At 41.0% G+C, this 19,542-nt stretch overlaps 2 protein-coding genes across 2 annotated transcripts in view; both read right to left on the bottom strand.

Moving 5' to 3' along the window:
• The window catches only part of Erich1 (glutamate-rich 1), a gene marked incomplete at its 5' end in the record, with an annotated part of 52,793,804 nt that overhangs the window by 1,815,503 nt on the left and 50,958,759 nt on the right, over positions 1-19,542 (bottom strand).
• The window catches only part of Csmd1 (CUB and Sushi multiple domains 1), a 1,600,021-nt gene that overhangs the window by 64,209 nt on the left and 1,516,270 nt on the right, over positions 1-19,542 (bottom strand). For both annotated transcript variants that reach the window (XM_087588866.1, NM_001037327.2), the window contains exon 50: positions 5,193-5,378. In XM_087588866.1, the coding sequence (XP_087444992.1) occupies positions 5,193-5,378 (186 nt within the window). The remainder of the gene's footprint in view (positions 1-5,192; positions 5,379-19,542) is intronic.

The following is a 19,542-nucleotide window of genomic DNA, read 5'->3' as shown; positions in this document are numbered from 1 at the left end:
GCTTCGTGGAAACAACATTTGGTCTGCTTTTTTGTCTTCTACTTTAGTTATCTGTTTGTGTCTCTCGCCCTTTGATTGGTGACAAGCTTATTTCTACTGAAACCACTATGGTGTCTCTGTCTTTTTGTAGTTTTCTAAGGTAAAACTGAAGATAAGATAGGTTTCCTGACATAGAGACTATTCTCAGTGAAACCACAGATAGCTGTGAACAGCAGTGTGTGTGTGTACAATAGTCAAATGCAGTCTATAAATATTACATGGGAGCCATCAATGATGATTCCTAGTGATAAATAAAAAAAAAAAAAACAATTACACAGCATGCTGTTGGGAGTCATGTGAGTGGCCTCCGTCTTGAGAGTCACAACAAAAGCACTCTGGGACACAAATGGACCGTGATCCACAGACCACTGGGGAACACAAACGAATGAGAAGCATTTCCCAGGAGGGAACCTGAGGACCTGGGTGGGCATGAACAGCAAAGTCCATCTTGTCTTTTGTGTGCTGAAGAAAAAGCACATGCTTTCAGACACGGCTTCCTGCTGTGGTTTTTACGCTTTCAGAACTGATCTGTAGACAGACTATGCAAAGCATGAATTGCTCACAGTTATATTTGAATGACCCATGGCATACTTTGGGTGGTAAAATCCTGAGTCACACAGCCTGAATGGTAGAAAGGAAAGTCTCTGAGTGTAATGGTGGATGAGGCAGCATCTGTGAGTTTGCCTATGACTACGTCTGCATCCCTGCAGAGAGGAGCTGTTTTTGTACATGTGGGTTATGATGAGATGACATGTACAGGTCTTCTGTCTGTGTGCACCCCAAGTACCATGTTGCCTGCTGTGAATATGGAAAATAAATAATTTAAGGAATTGGAAACCAATCCCCCAAAGACATCCTTGCTCATAAACTCGAGACTTAATAGTGTGTATCTTAAGAGCCATGTTTTCTGGTTCTTAATAACTGTTCATGAAGCTTTCACCATCCTGTTACCTTGGGACTGCACGAGGTCACCTCTCCTCAGCACACTGCTCTAGCAGCCATACCTCAGCAGAATTTTAAGCGAGTGGAGGTGAAAAGATCAAAATGTAGGGCAGAGGTGAGAGACACATGACTGCTTCAAGGTGTGATAGTGAATAACTCACGGAGTTGAGCATTTTACTAACGTCTTCACTCCTAATGTCAGACCAAACGTGGATAGAGCAAAGCAAAACTGAGAAACTTGTAAGATAGTGCAATTCATGAAGCCCAGGTGAGAGTGGGAACAAAAGTGAGAACATCTGTACAAAGAATGCACTACAGCTCACAGCCTTGAGGGTTGAGGGAGATGAAGGTGGGCAGCAGTGGCTTGAGTCTCAGGTTACTTGAGTGACACATGGAAATGTGTCTCTCCCTGGAGGATTAAAGTCAAGCGACTTCCAGAGGCACTGGAAACGGCCATGTGCTGTGGTTTTCAAGATAACATGCCTTCATTCTGATAGAAATGTGTTAGAATAGGTTCTTTCAGCAGCTAATCACCTGAAACTCCAGATGGATACTTCAGAGGACAGCCACTGCCCAGACATGTAACTCCCTTTGTATTGGTGGTATCTCTATCAACAACATGATCATCACCATCACAATCACCTCTATCATGCCCATCACCATGACTACACCATCAGCACCATCACTCCCATCTCAATCTCCATCACCATCACCATCACCACCATCATCATCATCTTATTATTATTATCATTACTACTACTACTACTACTACTATTATTATTATTATTATTATTATTATTATTATTATTATTATTATTATATAAATTTCACAAACAAGACAGCCAAGGCTCAGTCAACCCAGGCAAGAATTCCTTCCTCTGTAGCATCTCTCAGTCTCTCTGAATTATACTTTTCTTGTCAGCACAAAAAACAAAATTCCTTCCATAATTACTATAAATAGAAGGCAAAACCTTCATACCTTCATCATGAAGGCTATAAATACCACAACAGACAAATATCAAATAAATAACAAAGTCTTTGAAGGAAGATACAAATATTTGTTATAGCTGAGGAATACAGGAAAACAAGTTTATGTTATCATGAATTTAATCAGTACATATTTTTGACAACTGACTAAATTTTCTCGGTTGATTCTATGATAATTAAATATGCTGCAACTTGTAGAATGTGCAAGGTTATCCACAAACCTGACATTCCTCTGTTTGTACTTTTGCAGGAATATAGGCTCCCTTCTATTCTATAAATAAAACAATCACCATAGGGTCATTTTTTTGTTTTTGTTTTTCCCCTTTCAACCAAGGGAACATTCATAGTAGTCCTTCCTGACAGACTCACTGTTGATATGGTTGACACCGTTTTTGCACCAAAGCCTAATTGTACTTCTCAAATTAAAAGAGTTGAAATCACAAATAATGAGTAGTCATTGCACAACAAACACATTTTCCCAACTTCTGAATCTCAAGGAAACAGAGAAGATACTTGTATTTGACTCGGGAAATCCTAGCTTGCATTAAAATAAGCAGGGTTGCTTTGTTCGTTCGCTTAATGGTTTGTATGTATGTGTGTCTGTCTGTATGTCACAGAATGCAGGTGTCATTGCAGGTATCAGGTTCCCTGAGGCTGGAGTTCTAGGTGGTTGTGACCCAACCGGCATGCGTGCTGGGAACTGAACTTGGGGCTTCTGAAAAAATTTTATGTTGTCTCAATTTCTGAGCTATTGCTAACCCCTAGATGTCAATTTTGTGAAGAGAGAATCTGGTTTCTTATTGACTCTTTGAGCTAGGGGCAAAGCAGCTGGATGTACTTTCCTCAGAGACTTTCATACTCTGATGAGGCTGCCACCAGAAATACGAAGTATTCTCCCTGGTAGTATTTGGGCCTTATCAGAAATCTTCCTGTTTGTCTAATCATCCCATAAGCGTGGAATATAATTGTCTTTTTATTTTCTTTTAACAGTTTCCCCACATCATACTCATGTGGCTAAGTATGTCTTATTACCACATTTAGTTGGAGCACATTTAATTAGATTTGTAAAATTATGATTAGATACCTTTGGAATGAAATAATTTAATCACCCCATCCTTCACATTCACAGCTGAAATGGAGTCTTTGCAGCCTGCCAGCAGCCTACACTAATGGGCGTGAGGGAAATGGGCTGAGCTGTGGAACTTCAGAAGCCCAAGGAGCAAGACTATTAGTTCAGGAAATAATCAATTGATTGAAGTTATGATTGCCCTTTTAAGTTCTGTGTCTTGTGGTTCATCTAGGTAATTCTCAGTAAGAACATTTCCACAAGACTGGTAGATTTAGGGGGCGATAACTTCTCTGGGTCTTTTAAAGCATTTGTATTTTGATTATGAGACCTTGACATGTGGCCTTTCTTCATCGATGTGTGTTGTATATGTACAGGCTGCCCCTGTTGAGTAGAAGCTTGACTTTATTGCTGATACGCAAGCTTGGTTGCTTTCAGATCAGATTTGAGGAGATGGTAGGTCAGTCCTTCAGGTGTTCTTTGTTGATTTTGGAGACATGGAATGGACAGATTCCAGTGGCTGGGGAGTGCAAGGCTGAGCCTTGTTGAGGGGACATACAGGCACCTTTGCAGGCAAGCTCTTCTTTTCCCTCACTGTCAATCTGGTTTATAGCAGAGTCAAGTTTAAATGTCCTGGACGTAATTCCTGGGACTAGCTGTTCAGGCAGACATTAAATAAATGCCTGTTTTTAAAAAACCATTCATTTTGTTACTACTCTCCAGTGTCAGCCCTACAGCAAACACCAGTAAGTAAGTCTAAAGTAGCCTTCAGCCTGGATAATGATGACAGAGCTACCTGTGGTCGCAGTTCCTGGATACAAACTCTGTTGGTTTTACAAAGGACTCTAGAATGGAATGAATTTCCTCAGGAAATTCTTGTCCCCAGAAGAGCTCCAAGGCCCTAGAGGCCTAGCTTCTCCTTTTAGCACAGATGGTTGCTGAAGTGAATTACCCAGGAATGGGGTAGGGTGAGTTGTTGCCACACTCGGCATAGTGGCTGTCAGATTCTGACTTGTTCCCTCATTCTTCTTTGTCTCCTGTTTAAAAGTGATAGGGCAAGTCCATGGCCACTGCTGTAGGTGCTGACTGATACATAGAAGGCTTGCTCCAGTCTGGCCTCCCGGCACCTTCCTGTCTCCTGCCCAATGACTCCTTGACAGTGTGAAGGCAGGCAAGTTTTCCATCAATGTGTAATTTGAAGTTTCCCTTTGTGCCTAAGACTAGTTCTAGTTTCATAGGATTTTGACTGTTTACACTAACAAGGAAAAAGAACTTATATTTTTAAGTTTTGAAATACTAGAAGGGCAGGTTAACTCCAGGTGTAAATTTTTAATATATCTGTGACAAAATTCTTACTGTATAAATTATGTTCGCATGTGCATGTGTGCATATACATATGTGTAATATATATGTGTGTGTATTTGTGTTTGTGTTTACATGTGTGTACACATGTGTGTAGGCATGTATGTGTAACTTCGGTTAAGCTTGGCTTTTTACTATTTAAATTTATATTTTTCACTGTATTCAAACTTTTCATGTTTGAATAATTTTTGTTTTCAAGATATTTATTAAAGTATAATTATATCATTTCCCTGTTCCCTTAACTTACTCATGTTTGACTCTTGTAAGAATATTACTGTGCACTGAAAATAGCTTCCTAGAAATCTTACTCTACATTACAAATGAAATTTCTGTTTTCCTTGGCAGGCCATGATATGAATAAAGAGTACACAGTAAGTATACAAATGAAGCAATGCCTTTTATTTTCAAAGACCTCAAACATGAGAAGTGGAGGCCAGAACTCAACACTGTTTCATATTTTCACACTTTACATTGGGTACTGTTGTTGAGCTCAATGTCAGGAGCTTCTGCCCACACTTAAGATGGCAGCCAGAATTAGGTTTGGTGAGATAAGTTACATGTTATAGATTGTGATGGAATTCATAGGATTTACTGGGCTAACATTCAGGATTACACAGCTCTTTTTAAGTGGGGGAAGTTGTCTTTATGGGAGTTGTTTGTGTTCTTAGGATGGACGAGACCAGGTCTCACAACACTGGGAAGTGACTACCTGTGTTCTGGAAGCTAAACCCACCCATCTGTGAATGTGGGTCCCGTTGAAAATGCCATAGGCATGCAAGCAGACATAAAGACTTACGTTTGCACGTGGGTGGCTTTCCTCTGTTGCTCCACAGGCCATCTTCTTGACACACAGCAGTGGCTTGCTGACTGGCATCCAGCTTGAAGCCTTCATTACATTCATAAGTCACTTTACTGTCTAAGGTGAACTCATTGCCTGTGAACGAGCCATTTCCTGGAGCCTCTGGAATTCCACAGGACACAGCTGAAAGGATAAGCAAGAAAAACAGGCTTACCTTACAAGACTTCATTAAAATTTGTCTCTTATTTTTTCATCTCCGAGACAGATTTATTAATTGTGTTCTTCATGTCTGTCAAAAGTGCACACATTTTCAGAATTTTTAAGGATGCAAAAGATTCCTGAGAAAGAGTGGAAGGCTTATTGAAATGGTAGAAACTGGTTTAGGGTCAAACACTGTATCAGAGGGATACTGGAGGGATTGGGTGATGACTTTCATGTAGACACAGGCTAGTCACAGCGTGATTTTTATGCTGTGTGTTCAAGTAACAATTATACATTCTACCTCGGCTGACTGTGGAGAAGACAAGCGCAGGCCATGTCTTTACTATTTCATCAATAGCTTTGATAATCAAGACCCACAGGAATGAGGCATGAATGCACAGTTTCCCACCTCCCTTTCCTCTCCTCTTTCCCCAATTTCTTTTCTTCAATGCAGAGGTTCTTTTAAAAGATGCTGTGCACTTCGCTTGGCAGGCCCTTCACCGGCTTCTGTGTCAGGAACATGGTCTCCATTGTAGAAACAAGGTGTGGGGATCTTTAAGAGTTGAGGGGCCTCAGGAAATCCTCATCCTGAAAGCAATTGCCTTCTCCTGGGACCTAGAGTAGTTCTCCTGAGCTAAGAAAGCTGTTGAAGGAGCAAGTCGGGCTCCTCCAAGTTCACTGTCTTCTTGACTCATTCTAGGATCAGTTTCTCTCAAACAAGCTCCCACCATGATGCCTCCTGATATGCAGGGGATTCTCACCAGTGGTGACCCTACTCCATGCCACTTTTAGAAGTCCAGAACTGTGAGCCACATGGTGGTCTTTTCTCATAAATTACTCAGCCTTGGGAACTTTGCTATATGAATACAAAGGAGGCTGGTACAAAGGTAAACGATTGCTTAAGCTCAGCAGTGCATCCAAATCAAAGCTAATAACTTCTGAATTACCTGAGAAATTACATTGACTAAGTTGTCTTCTGACACACACACACACACACACACAGATGAATTAAAAATGAATGTTTAGTTTTAGATATCAAGTTTCTAGAAAACTCAAGCTCTACAATTTCTCATATGTTGGCTTTTCTTTACTTTTGATAACTTCACACATGTGCAGTGTGCTGGACACGAGAGCATGACACTCTCACACTCCCTCTTCTCCCACTCCTTCTGAAGTCTTTCTTCTTAGACAGCCCCAAGTTCCTCTACCTTCTCCCCTTCCTCCCTTCCTATTTTCTCCTCCTCTTCTTTTTTCTTCTCATCTTCTCCTCTCCTCTTCTCTTCTCCTCTTCTTCTTCTTCTTCTCCCCCTCCTCATTCTCCACCCTGTCTTCCGTCCCCTCTTCTTTCTCCTTTTGACTTTGGGGTTTGGAAACACTGTGTTTTACTGGAGCTGCCATGGCTATATACCAGGATATCTTTACAGGCAGGGCCACTTGCCACTTGCAGCACCACTGAGTAAAATCATTGCCTTTCTCCTAGCAACCATGAACTACCAATAGATTACTGAAAACAATGGGGCCTTGTCACCTCCTCTTCCATTCATTGTAGAATATACTGAAGGACTCGCTCTGGTGCAGGTCTGGAGCAGGAAGCCACAGCTGCCGTAGGTTCAAGGGCCCCACCATATTTTGAAGACAATGTCTCACAGAATTCCTCCCTTCCCTACAGCTCTAACATTCTTACTGACCTCCATTTCATAATCTCAACCATCTGAAATATCTCTTTTAAGAAATATAATATTGACTCATAAAACACCTCATGCTTATGCTTAACCATCATTTTGGGGAAAATGTTCAAAATAATAACTCAAGTTCGTTTTTTTTCCCTCAAACCACTGTTCTGTCCAAGAAACCTATAGACAAGATATCTACTTGCAGCCTTTTTGGTATTTGAAAACTGATCATCTTTATTGAATGTAGAACATGTCATGGATTTTGTCCTTTTTAAAAAGTTCTTTTGTATCTCATTATGTTGCCATGTTTTCATTCCCCACCTTATAGCTCCATTTCTCCCAGATAACCGTGTGCCTATCCTTCAAATCCTAATGTTCCCCTGACCTTAACTACATTATACCATGCGCAGTCCCCACTTCCTGTAAGATTCTTACTTGGGGGCAAGCATAGAATGAAATGACATCTCCTGCAGGTTACGTGGGAAAGATAACATCCCACAAGCTCATAGGGAACGCTCATAAAAGGGGCTCTTACCCAGGGGGCCAAGTCAGACAGGCTTACAGATGATTCTCTTCAACCTAAAATCTTTCAAAGGATAGTGAACTGTGCTTTGGAGGACTCCGGAGAATCCTCCCTATGTGGTCTGTTCAGTAATGAGCAGTCTGCTTTGAGATTTGAAGTACAGTTTCTATCCCCAGGAGAGTGTTCATTAAAGGAGCTGGGGTGAGGGCCACTGCTGACTCTCCAGCCTTCAGTTGCTTGCTTTCTGCGATTCTTTGCTCTGTTCAGCCCATGGGATTATACGTCTAAGACTCTGAACATTGTCTTCCGTATTTAAACCACTAGTTAAAAATAAATGTTCCTACTCTATCACTCTTCCGAAAAGACCTGCCAGTGGTTCACAACTCACTGAGAGGAGCATCCGGGAACACTTGGTGGAGAATCTCTCAGGATGCTCCTGCAGTCCTCAACATTTTCTGCAGAAATGAGAAAGATCTGGACCAAAGTTTAGAGGTGTGAAGCCTAATCCTGCATATTCCCAGAGCCAGTGATGTTCTTGGTCGTATCACCTCTCTGAACTTCCACAGACAAGACAGTCCAACAGCATTGTCCGTAGATTCAGAAAATTATATGGAGAGGGTTTTAGAGCTCATATTCCCATATACCAACATTGTTATAACCAAAAGTGTTAGGGACATCCATTGATAAATCCTCTGGGACAGTGGAAATGTATTCCCCGTATATTATCATGTTATTCAACACTTAACACATATTGAGAGTTAGAATTAATCACTACTGTGCATTGTGAATAACATAGATTTTAGAGCTATTGTGCCCTTACTGGATTTCTTCTATTGTTGTTATGATTTATTTTTATTTTAGGTGCAAATATGTCAGTGTACCATGTATGTACCTGGTACCCAAGGAAGCAAAAAGAAATTGTTAGATCTCTGGGACCAGATACGGACGAATGTGAGTTGCCATGTAGGTGCTGGGAATTGAATCCCAAGCCAGTAGTCTAAACCACTGAAACCTTTTTCTCGCCTTCCTTTCCTGAATTTTTATGACCCATTCAAAGCTGTGATAGGTCTCATATCTCAGGTACTAGATGCCTCTTGGTTATGGACCTCAGGCTACTACCCCCGAACGCGCAGATTTATTTTCCTGTCCAATATCAAGAAAGCAGTATCCTACTGATTAAGGACACACAGGTTAAAAATAACTTTTCAAAATGCAGTCCTAAAAACTAAAAGGCCTCAGTACAACTGATCATTTGTTTGCAACGTTCCTGAGGCTTCTTTGCCTATTTTCTCCTTAGATTTCTCGAGTCCCTTCTTTGAGTAGTTAGTGAGGAATAAACCTTGTGCTTGAAGCTTAAGTGCATCCCATGGGCATTCAACATCAATGGTTTGTGAGGCACAAAAGGAAACCCATAGCAGATGAAGAGAGGCAGATAGAAGCCCCCAAATCCATTACAGGCCATGAGAGTATGACTGCTGGAATACGCAGGGCCACAGGCTAGTCTGAGAAGTGTCCTTCCCTTTGTTACGAGAGCTGAAGATAGTTTCTGAGAGCAAGGATGGATAGAGGGAGCCAAGAGTGGGGTTTGAAGAACCTAAATTATACATACGAGCTGTTCAAAATCCATGGGCAGTGTGACAATGGTCAGTTGTACAGTAGGATAGACCAACAAGTAGGTGAGAGGCCACTCAGCTGTTCTCAACCACTTGAAAATGTTTAGCACAAGATAGCCCAAGGACAAAATAAAAAACAAACTGCAACAAAGAAAATTACCACAAAAGACTCTTCTAGTACACTCAAGCAAGTGGTTGGTTACAAAGACTCTGGGCTTGTCTCAGAGTCTCTAGGACATTTGTGTAGGTAGTTTACATAACATGAAACACAGGTAACACGGTTGTAAAACGCAACTGCTTCATCTTCCTTCTGGTACGAAGCCACAGAGAAGTATAGGTAACAAACTTGGAAAGTAACAGTTATTCCTTAGGAATGCAATCAAAATTTTAACCCATAGAAAGCAAGTGTCTAAGGACAGATAGGCAGAGGAATTTAACACACAGGTGAACACTTGAGTTCAAGCTCCAAATCCAGCATCTCAGGAGCGGCTTCCCAGAGCTCATGTACCATGGGCAGTAATAATTCATGTAGGGAGAGCATTCATGGTGCTGGTATGTGGTTGCCATGAGGTATTGAGAGGATCACACTCTGTAATACTGATCACCCAGAGTTTCCCTCTGCTAATGCCTTGGGGCCTGAAGCTATTTGTCTATGGCTTTCACAAAAATAAACATAATAACTGTATTAGAAGCTAAAAAAATAGGAAATGTAATTGAAGATGGCAGTGGACAGGCCCCCATGGTGGTAATGAGCTATGATAGTCACTGTTAGAAACAGCCTCGTGAGAACTCAAAACAGAAACATGTAGGCCAGCAGGATGGCTCAGAGAGCAAAGCTGCTGCTACTCCTAACCCCCTGAGCTCTATCCTGGTGACTATGATTGAAGGAGATAACACCTATAACACCTGCAATTTGTTCTCTGAAAAAAAATATATACGCATATATACATATATATAGACATATATATAGACATATATATCTATATATATATGAATATATATATAGATATATATACTCTCTTTCTCCTTTCTTTCTCTTATACACACACACACACACACACACACACACACACACACAATAAGTGCTGCTTTTCGTAAACACCTAGGAATGGAACCTTGGTGTTACCTAGCAATTCGACTTCTGAGTTTGTGCCCAAATACAGGGTCTAAGAGCTACAACCATGTACTCACAATCTTTCAGTAGCATTGTTCACAGTCACTAAAATATAGAAGCTGCTCAATTCTCCACTAATGGATGCATGGATAGCATAAAATGCCATTGATGTATACATAGTACTCAGCTTCCGGAAGGAAGGGTATTACAAGACAAAACCCAACAGAGATGATCCTGGGTGCAGTGTGGTGAGTGAGGAAGCTCGCAATGAAAGGGAAGAAGCTGCTCATCTACTAACAGAAGGGCCTTGAATAGAATGTTCGGAACAGGGAAGAATTTTAATGTCCAGGGCTGGGGTGGGGGTCAGGCATTATATTTCAGTGGGACAAATTTCTGCATGAAGAAAACATGTTAGAGTGGCACAGTGGTGATGGTTGCATGGAATTATAGGTGGATTTAGTAGCATTAATCTGGAAACTTATATCCTGGGATTTTACTGTGACAAAATCGCAATGTTTCCTGATACAGGTACATGGGTTGGCTGATAAGAGTCAGACATAGAACAGTGGGATCATTCCTTTTTAATGGACAAGCGAAACTGTGACTCAGCATTCAAGCAAACGAATACAGTCTTCTGTTTTTCTCTTACATGCATGCGAGCTCTGCCCCCACACATGTATGTGTGCCTGGTGCCTGACAGTCATAAGTCATCATATAGGTGCAGGGTATTGAGCCCAAGTCCTCTGGAAGAGCCACTGAAATCTGGATGCTCTTAACTGCTGAGTTATCTCTCTAGCCCCACCGAACACCAGTTTGGGATAATTACCTTTGAAGGGCATAATAAATTCTCGAAAATCACTGGCCTGGAAATTTGTCTGCATTTTAATAAAATAAAGATTAGGACTTATAATGTGGACATAAGCATGACTGCAAATTTTGAAAGGCTCTTGTGATTGACAGGACAACAGAAGAAGACTCATGCAGAGAGGAATGCCCCTACACTATTTCCTAACAACTGTTGCTAGCAAATCATATGGTTTTTCCCCCAGAGAAAGCTCTACTGATTCTTTTAGGAGCTATAATTACCAGTCCTTGAAAATGCAGAGAGTTTAAGCCACTAACCAAGGAACTCAGTGAGTGGGACTGAGCAGCGTCCAACTGACTTCCAGTATAAAGGATCAAAAGTCTGCATTGTGTTTTTCCTGTACCTGGAGGAAGAAGCTTCTAGACAGGTAATGTTCAAGGGGGAGTCTGCTCTGTTCCTACTGAAATCATGGAGGCTCCAGCACTGCTCACTTCTTCAGTGAGTCAGGCCAGCTGCTACCCGGTGAGAAGATGATAGTAAATGCGGTCAGGCCAGAGGAGCATTCCTAGGATGTTAAGGGAGGACATGATGTTGGGTTGTCTTAGTTTATAAACCAAAGCAGGAGAGGTCTAGTCGAGAACAACAGCAACAGAGGAAAGGGAGAAAATCGTAGCTACATGTGAGTGTAGTGAAGGATAGGTGATAGGTTATAGGTAGATATCTGGAAGAATGGATGAGATGATAGATAGATAGATAGATAGATAGATAGATAGATAGATAACTAGACAGGTAGAGAGATAACTAAATAGGTATCTGATAGATAGATAACAAGATAGATGATCGATAGGGGGCAATAGTGACATGGATAAAGAGATGACAATAGATAATTGATAGATAAGATATATGCATAGATAAATAGAAGACAATAACTACATGGATAATTAGATGGCTATGGATGGTTGAATAAGTTATAAGTAATTAATAGATAGCATCAACACATAAGTAGATGGGCATAGTGATTGGTGAGTGAATGAATGGATGGGTGAGGAAGAAATATATGGATAGGAAGGAAGATGGATACCTTCAAAGATTCTCATGAAGAAATATACAACTGAATTAAAATACAATGACAAAATTGGAAAGTCATACTCATTGTTGACAGAGAAGTGACAAAATGATACCATTCAACACTCAGGTCTCATGATGGATGGACAAGTGTAGAGGATGGTTTCCATAACTTCAAAGGCATTGGACACCTGTCCCATCAGAGTCCCATAATCACTCACTAAGTGAAGAAACCGAGCACTGCAGAATCACCATTTCATCGTTTAAAGGAAAAAGTAACTATGCATGGGCCTGCAAATTCTGTAATTGTTAAAGGATAATTCAAAGAATGGGGGCTGAGGATAGCTGCCCTCCATCCCAGTCTGATGGCTACAGCTTCTCTTAAAATAGACAAAGTATATGCATCTGAACACACATGCTTAGTTTACATAGACAATGTATGTTCAACAGAGTAGTTCTTTGAAAATCCTAGATTTCAGTTTCCCTTGACCTTTGCCTCATTCAGAGAACCTGAGAGGCCAATGCAAGTGCGTGCATAGGCAGTTGGGGCATAGCCCATGGCTTGTGCAAACCCACTCTGCATTGAGCTGGAGTGAGATGTCATCCCATGGTCTCTGGAGATGTCCTGACTCTTGACTAGTTGAGTTGTGAGTCTTTTATATTTTTCTGACCTAGTTTCTGAAAAAAATTTCCAATGGAAACACTCAAGATTCTAACAGTAAAGCATCCTGCATCATCTCCCTGACAGACACCATTTTTCAGGGTCAACATGAAGTGTATAGAGACTGGAATCTGTTCATCAAGGTCCCAGCAGAGAATGCAAATTCCGAACACTGCAGAATAGTGGAAACTATGCACTTCTAACTGCACAGAAAATTGGAACTCCCCATTTAAGCTCACTTATCCAATGTGAGGCTTTTGGCCCTACATCTTTGGAATGAAGGACTAGTTAGTAAAAGTTCATCAAAGTGATGACTTTACTATTTTGTGATTAACTTCAGCAGGAGATATTGGTGAGGTGTTGTTGAAAGTATAATTAAGTTAGTAACAAGGAAGAAGGGAATGAAACATAAATCTAGAATGTTCCCTGGCCTGACCAACATCTAGGCTCTTCTCTCTTGTTTTCTTTGTTTCCATTGAAAACTCAGAACCTGGCCCAGAGCACAAAGGTCACTGACAGATTATGTGATGACAGCCTTCACTATCTCTAAAAGGGACATTTAGAATAATAATCAGAGATCTTTTGCCAACAGTGTCCATGGCAAAGCCCTTGACTGTATGTGAATGTAAGGAGGTTATCAAAAGTTCCTCTCCCTTCCTCTCATGCTACTACCCTCTTCAAATTCCTGTCATACCCTCTCATCTTTATGAGGTAAGCCTCCCATGCTTAGCCTCACCCAGTGTCCTCAAAGCAAGTCTACTTGTCTTAGGATGACCACTTCAGCCTTCCTTGATGGTCAGTCTTGATTTAAGCCATGGGAAGTGGCAGAGGCCATGGAGAGAATCCATGTTTGGCAAGAGAAAAGTCAGAGGGACAAAGACAGAGTGGTGTTTATTGCCAGTTGACATAGTTTAACAGTTAATTGAGAGTGCAACAGAATAAAATAAGATGAAGCAATTTTCTCTCTGTAATAATGTTAATATAATTGAGGTCAATGTTATCCATTCATTATATCACATCACTTTATACATGCTACTGTATGAAACCTGAGCAGGACTTTGCTCATCAACACTCCTAGGGAAGCTATAGGAAAGGCACGGGAGAGTGATACTGCTTAGTGAATTAGACACGGGAGCATTGCCTTTGCTCAAAGAAATACCTGCCAAGTGCACCCAGACAATACTAATATTATTTTTATGTGTGAAAATATGAAAAACTCAATAAATTAAATAATAACACTTTATTTGGTTTACTGTCATATTTATTATTATACACATATTTTATAATTATTAAGTAGTTTTTAAGGTTCACTTTGTGCGTGTGTGTGTGTGTGTGTGTGTGTGTGTGTGTGTGTGTGTGTGTGCATGTGCCTAATCTATGTGTGTGTGTCACATATAAGCAGACCCCAGAAGAAGATCTGAGATCCTTTGGAACTGGAGGTACAGAAGATTGTGAGCTGCCATGTGGTTGTTAAGAGGCAAATCCACATCCTCTGTGAGAGCAGCCAGTGCTCTTAACCACTCACCCATATCTCCAGCCCATAATTACAAAATCTTAACATTACTATTTTATAACAGGTCCTACTATGTAAGTGTGTTTTCTTTCTGTTACTTGATTAACCACAGTGGTGTGAAACACTATACATGTAAGTCCTTACAGTCATCTTCCTTTTACAGGGATATTTTGTATATATCCTAATGCAAGCTTAGGTGGGGTCAAGGCAACTTTAATCTCATATGCCTCATGCTGAACTTTTGCTCCTTCACCTATAGCGCAGTTCTCCCCTGTAACAAGTAAGATAATAAAATAGTTTGTTGTCTCCTTTCCCCTGCTCTTCATCATTGGGTAAGTACCACATTCCCCAATAGTCATATTCTCTGTACAAACCTGAACTAAAAATGTGATCTTAAGACCTGATGTTATTGAAGAATTTCAGGTCAACTCCACTGCCTTATAAAGCAGAGTTTTCTGATTTTCACTCATTAATTAAAAAATTACATTGGTAATGGCTTCATCCTCTCTGCCAATTATATCTTAGAACATGGGAAAATCTAACATTTCCTCTGGATAGCAAATTTCATATTTTGATCATTTCCCTGGGCAGCTACTTCAGCCCTTGTTAATGTTTAGGTTAATTAAGATCCGTATCTCTGAGATGTAAATTTCCTACTTCAATCTACCAAGAGCGTGCTTGGATTTAATGAAATTTCCCTATGTGCCCTTTCTAAATTCTTATGTCCATGTAACTTTTGACCAACACATTGTGTGTGTTGGTCTAGCGGTTAGTTTGAATTTCTGAATTAAGACCCCTTCTCTGTTTGTGTTCATGCGTGAATGTATGAGCGCTTTTTACATTAATTATTTGATTTGATTTCTTCTGTTGCTACTGGTTCTTAGAAAACTGTTTATTAAATAAAGGTCACTACTCCATGCTCATCCTAGTTAAGATACAGATATTGAGATAATTATCAAACTTACTAGGGACTAAAAAAATAAATAAGACAATCTCTAAACAAATATCTAAAAGATATCGAAAAGCAAAAGCAAAACCAATCTCTCAGGCCTTCTCTTCCTCTCAATCTCTCAGCTTTATCTGAGAGGAAAAATGTCTCTGTACTGTGGCCCGTGCAATGCAGATAGCCAAAAACTACTCCGAGCAACGCAATCAGAAATAAGTGGCTGGTTCATGCTCCACTGGAGGAAGAAGAAACCTCAGTGGAAGTGGCTGGTACCAGGGCACTCATGAAACTAGACACTATCAGAATCCCACTGATCTGCTCCTAGACCTTGGTTCCCATCTAGGGTGTAAAAAAAATGCTCAGGACTTCAAAACAGAATCAGAAGGCAGCTGAACAATACCAAGCTGTGTGCCATCAAAGCCAAACGTGTAATATTATGCCAGAAGGTGCTCAGCTAGCTCATTACATACATAGCACATGCTTGAGGAACACGGAGGGGAACATTTCAAAAGAAGAATAAATCATATATTTCCTCTTCCTCCTGGTATCCTGAATGTTAGATATTTTCCCCGAGGGGGTCAAAAGTTAACAAAGTCTATAATATTGAGTGAAAAAGCAGGGTCATGAACCAGGTGTTGGCAGTTTTTATATTTTCATGTGTGAATTTTTAATAAAAATGTGGAGTGCAAGCATTAACACAAGTCAAAATGTCTCGGGGAGCACGTCTCAGTAGTGCTACTTTCTGGTGATTATAATTGAACCTGTGAAATATTCCTGGACAATGCTAGTAGATTTCTCAAAAAGTAACTAAATTTCTACTGATATCATTCAGCCAATCACTGCATTCTTTAACTGTGTCTCCCTGCATGGACGCATACATGAATGCATGTTATTGTCTAGTTTCTGTTTCTGTAAGTTTGCTATTAAAATACATTAAACTATTGTTTTAGGGTTTCTAAACACAAAACGTCATGACCAAGAAGCAAGCTGGGGAGGAAAGGGTTTATTCAGCTTACACTTCCACATTGCTGTTCATCACCCAAGGAAGTCAGGACTGGAACTCAAGCAGGGCAGGAAGCAGGAGCTGATGCAGAGGCCATGGAGGGATGTTACTTACTAATTTGCTTTCCCTGGCTCGCTCAGCTTGCTTTCTTATAGAACCCAAGAGTACCAGCCCAGAGATGGCACCACCCACAATGGGCCCTCCCTAATTCACTAATTGAGAAAATGCCTTATAGGTGGATCTCATGGAGGCATTTCCTCATTTCCTCGAGGGAGGTTCTCTGTGATATCTTCAGCTTGTGTCAAATTGACACGCAAAACCAGCTGGTACAGCTATGAAAACAACAAATAAACAGGTGGCCTCAATCTATTTATCTTGCTAAGGTTCTGGACCACATATCTTCTTCTGAGAGAAGTGTAGTTTGATTCTTGATGGCACATGTCAATTGGATATTCCAGGTATCAAGGTATCTAGGGATAAACCTAAATCCTAGGGTCCTGTGGGCATTCCTATAACCCCATCATGGCCACAAAAGGGAAAACGTCACTTGGCCTGCTTTCAGGTTGATTCCTCCAACTGTACTATGTATGTTGGAAACCACATGGAAAAAGCCATTGTTGGCCTCATGGACCACATCCATTTCCTCAGAAGCTCTGATTGATGTCTGCTGGCTCCCATGGAGAGAATGTTTGGTACAATGTCTTGTCCTGACTCTATCACATCCAGTTGTCTGCAAACACTGGACAGTCCACTTGTCTTGGTGATTCAACTTTCAACCCTTCGAGAATCTTCCAAAGCCTACTCCCCGAGCACCAAACATTTATTCATAGGTGCCCAACAGGGTGTGTCCCTCTGTCCCCTGTGGAACTGACTCCCATTCAGACTGTAGTACAGCTCTTCCTTCTAGAGGGCCTGGAATTTGTAAACCATCAGTTTTGTAAGTAAAGGTCACACTGTCCCTTTCATGAGAGCCCATCAATTATTCAGTGGCCTACACTGTACCCAGGCTTTTGACCATCTTCACTCTTGGTCTTTTATTGCATTCAAAGTCATCACTATCAAAGTCCTGCATGCTAAATCAAAAATTCTGCGTGGCTCTTCTCTTTGTCCTGCCCATGCTGCTCCCCACCCTTTCCCATGCTGCAGAAATGGAAGACAAATGCCAGGTCCTTTTACTCACCTTTACATCTTTTAATATATGCTATATAACATGCTTACCTGTCCGTGGCAAGCACTGCTAATACAGCACAGAACTTTCTTTCATGCTAGGGTCACAGCTGATCTCTGTAGCCAGTTTCAACCTGGGGAACTCATAATCCTCTCGTGATTAAAATTCTTTCCCTAGACACTTTGTCCAGCTATCTTATGAGAAATGACTTTGCGCACATACCCTCACTATTACCTCAATCATGAGGCACATTTGTCCTACTTGTCTGTGCTAAGCAGGGGCAGGGGAAACACATTATTTAATTTATCACAAGATACAGGGAAATGATGACCCCTTGGGGAAACTCCTGTGCTAGGATTTGCACCCTGGTGAGCGATAGAACTGTACTTTGAAGCTTGGCCTGAACTTGACCACTCCCATCCCTCCAAATTTTGTCAGACATGAGGTCGTTAGTCAGAACTAGTCTCTAGTTGACGTGTTCTCAACTCACACACTAAAAGTGGATGGAAAAAGTGAAGACCTATACAAGAGGACAGATTATGTATGGCCTGGCTTCCTTCCTGGTTTCTCGCAGAAAGAATTCAGATCCCACAGTCTATTACCATGCAGAAGAGGAAGTTGCCACCTGCTCAGCTTCTTAAGGGTCTTCACTTTAGACCAGTCAGCAAGTGCTCACTGAAAGCCTAGTGACACCAATAAGTCAGTGTTGGCATCATATGACAGTTCCTCTTTCAAAGGGACCTTTTGTAGCTGGTGCTTTGGAAGGACTTTAGGCCAACACTTCCATTTACTGCTTCAAACGAAACAGGCGAGGGATTGTCTGTTCTGGAATTATAGATTATGAGGCCAAACCTCAGGCAAGAACCCGTGCAGGTCCACACCCTTAGAAGCCTCGCTCAGGAAAGCATGGGAGTAACACACTTGACTCCTAGAATAGCCGCTAGTTCAGACCTGCAAGATGAGTGAGGCTGGTTCCATCCTGATCCACAGTCAGTGCAAGGACCTCACTTTACATTTTACTTATTGGGATTTCAAAATCTGGGTTAAAAGGGGTTTTGATGCATATTGGTGCAGTTTTGAGCATGGCTCATATACTATCTATAATCTATTTTTACACACACACACACTCACACACACACACATACACACACACACATACACACACACACATAGAAAGAGAGAGTGGCCCACATGTTATCATTTTAATATTGCATTTAAATGTCCATTAATTTCTAAATAAATCTATATTTCTAGAGCTACTGAGCTATTCCCAGAAAAAGGTCATTATAGAAGTAAATTTACATATGAAATTGAAGCCAAGGATCACAATTAACCCATGTGGTTATGTCCATATGCAAAAAAAGTTATGACTTATTATATAAGCCTATTAATTAATCAATTATTTAGCTACTCCAGGGCTTCAAATTGAATTCTTTAGCTATGTAAAGGATGCTTTGTTATTAACTTTTTTAAAATTATGTTTTATTGGCTTTTTAAAAATTGGATTATTTTTTAATTTACATTCCAAATGCTATTCCCTTTCCTGGTTTCTCAGACATAAGCCCCCTCCCCCATCCACCCCCCCCTTCCTGCTTCCCTGACATTCCCCTACACTGGGGGTCCAACCTTGGCAGGACCAAGGGCTTCTCCTTCCATTGGTTACCAACAAGGCCATCCTCTGCTACATATGCAGTTGGAGCCATGGGTCAGTCCATGTATAGTCTTTGGGTAGTGGTTTAGTCCCTGGGAGCTCTGGTTGGTTGGCATTGTTGTTCTATGGGGTTGCAGCCCCTTCAGCTCCTTCAGTCCTTTCTCTAACTCCTCCAGCGGGGGTTCAGTGGTTTGCTGCTAGCATTTGTTTCTGTATTTGACATGCTCTGGTTGTGTCTCTCAGGAGACATCTATATCTGGTTCCTGTCAGCATACACTTCTTAGCTTCATCCATCTTATCTAGTCTTGGTGGTTGTCTATATATGCAGTGCTATTAACTTTTTAAAGGTAAAGATCCTGATCCTTCAGGAAGATGGCCATGCTGGAAGCAGGCAGTGTTTGGGATGCTGAG

The sequence above is a fragment of the Rattus norvegicus genome, chromosome 16, assembly GCF_021556685.1.
Source record: "Rattus norvegicus strain SHRSP/BbbUtx chromosome 16, alternate assembly SHRSP_T2T, whole genome shotgun sequence".
Classification (NCBI taxonomy): Eukaryota; Metazoa; Chordata; class Mammalia; order Rodentia; family Muridae; genus Rattus; species Rattus norvegicus.
Note: the sequence above shows the minus strand (reverse complement) of the source record. Positions and strands in the feature narration are given on the sequence as shown.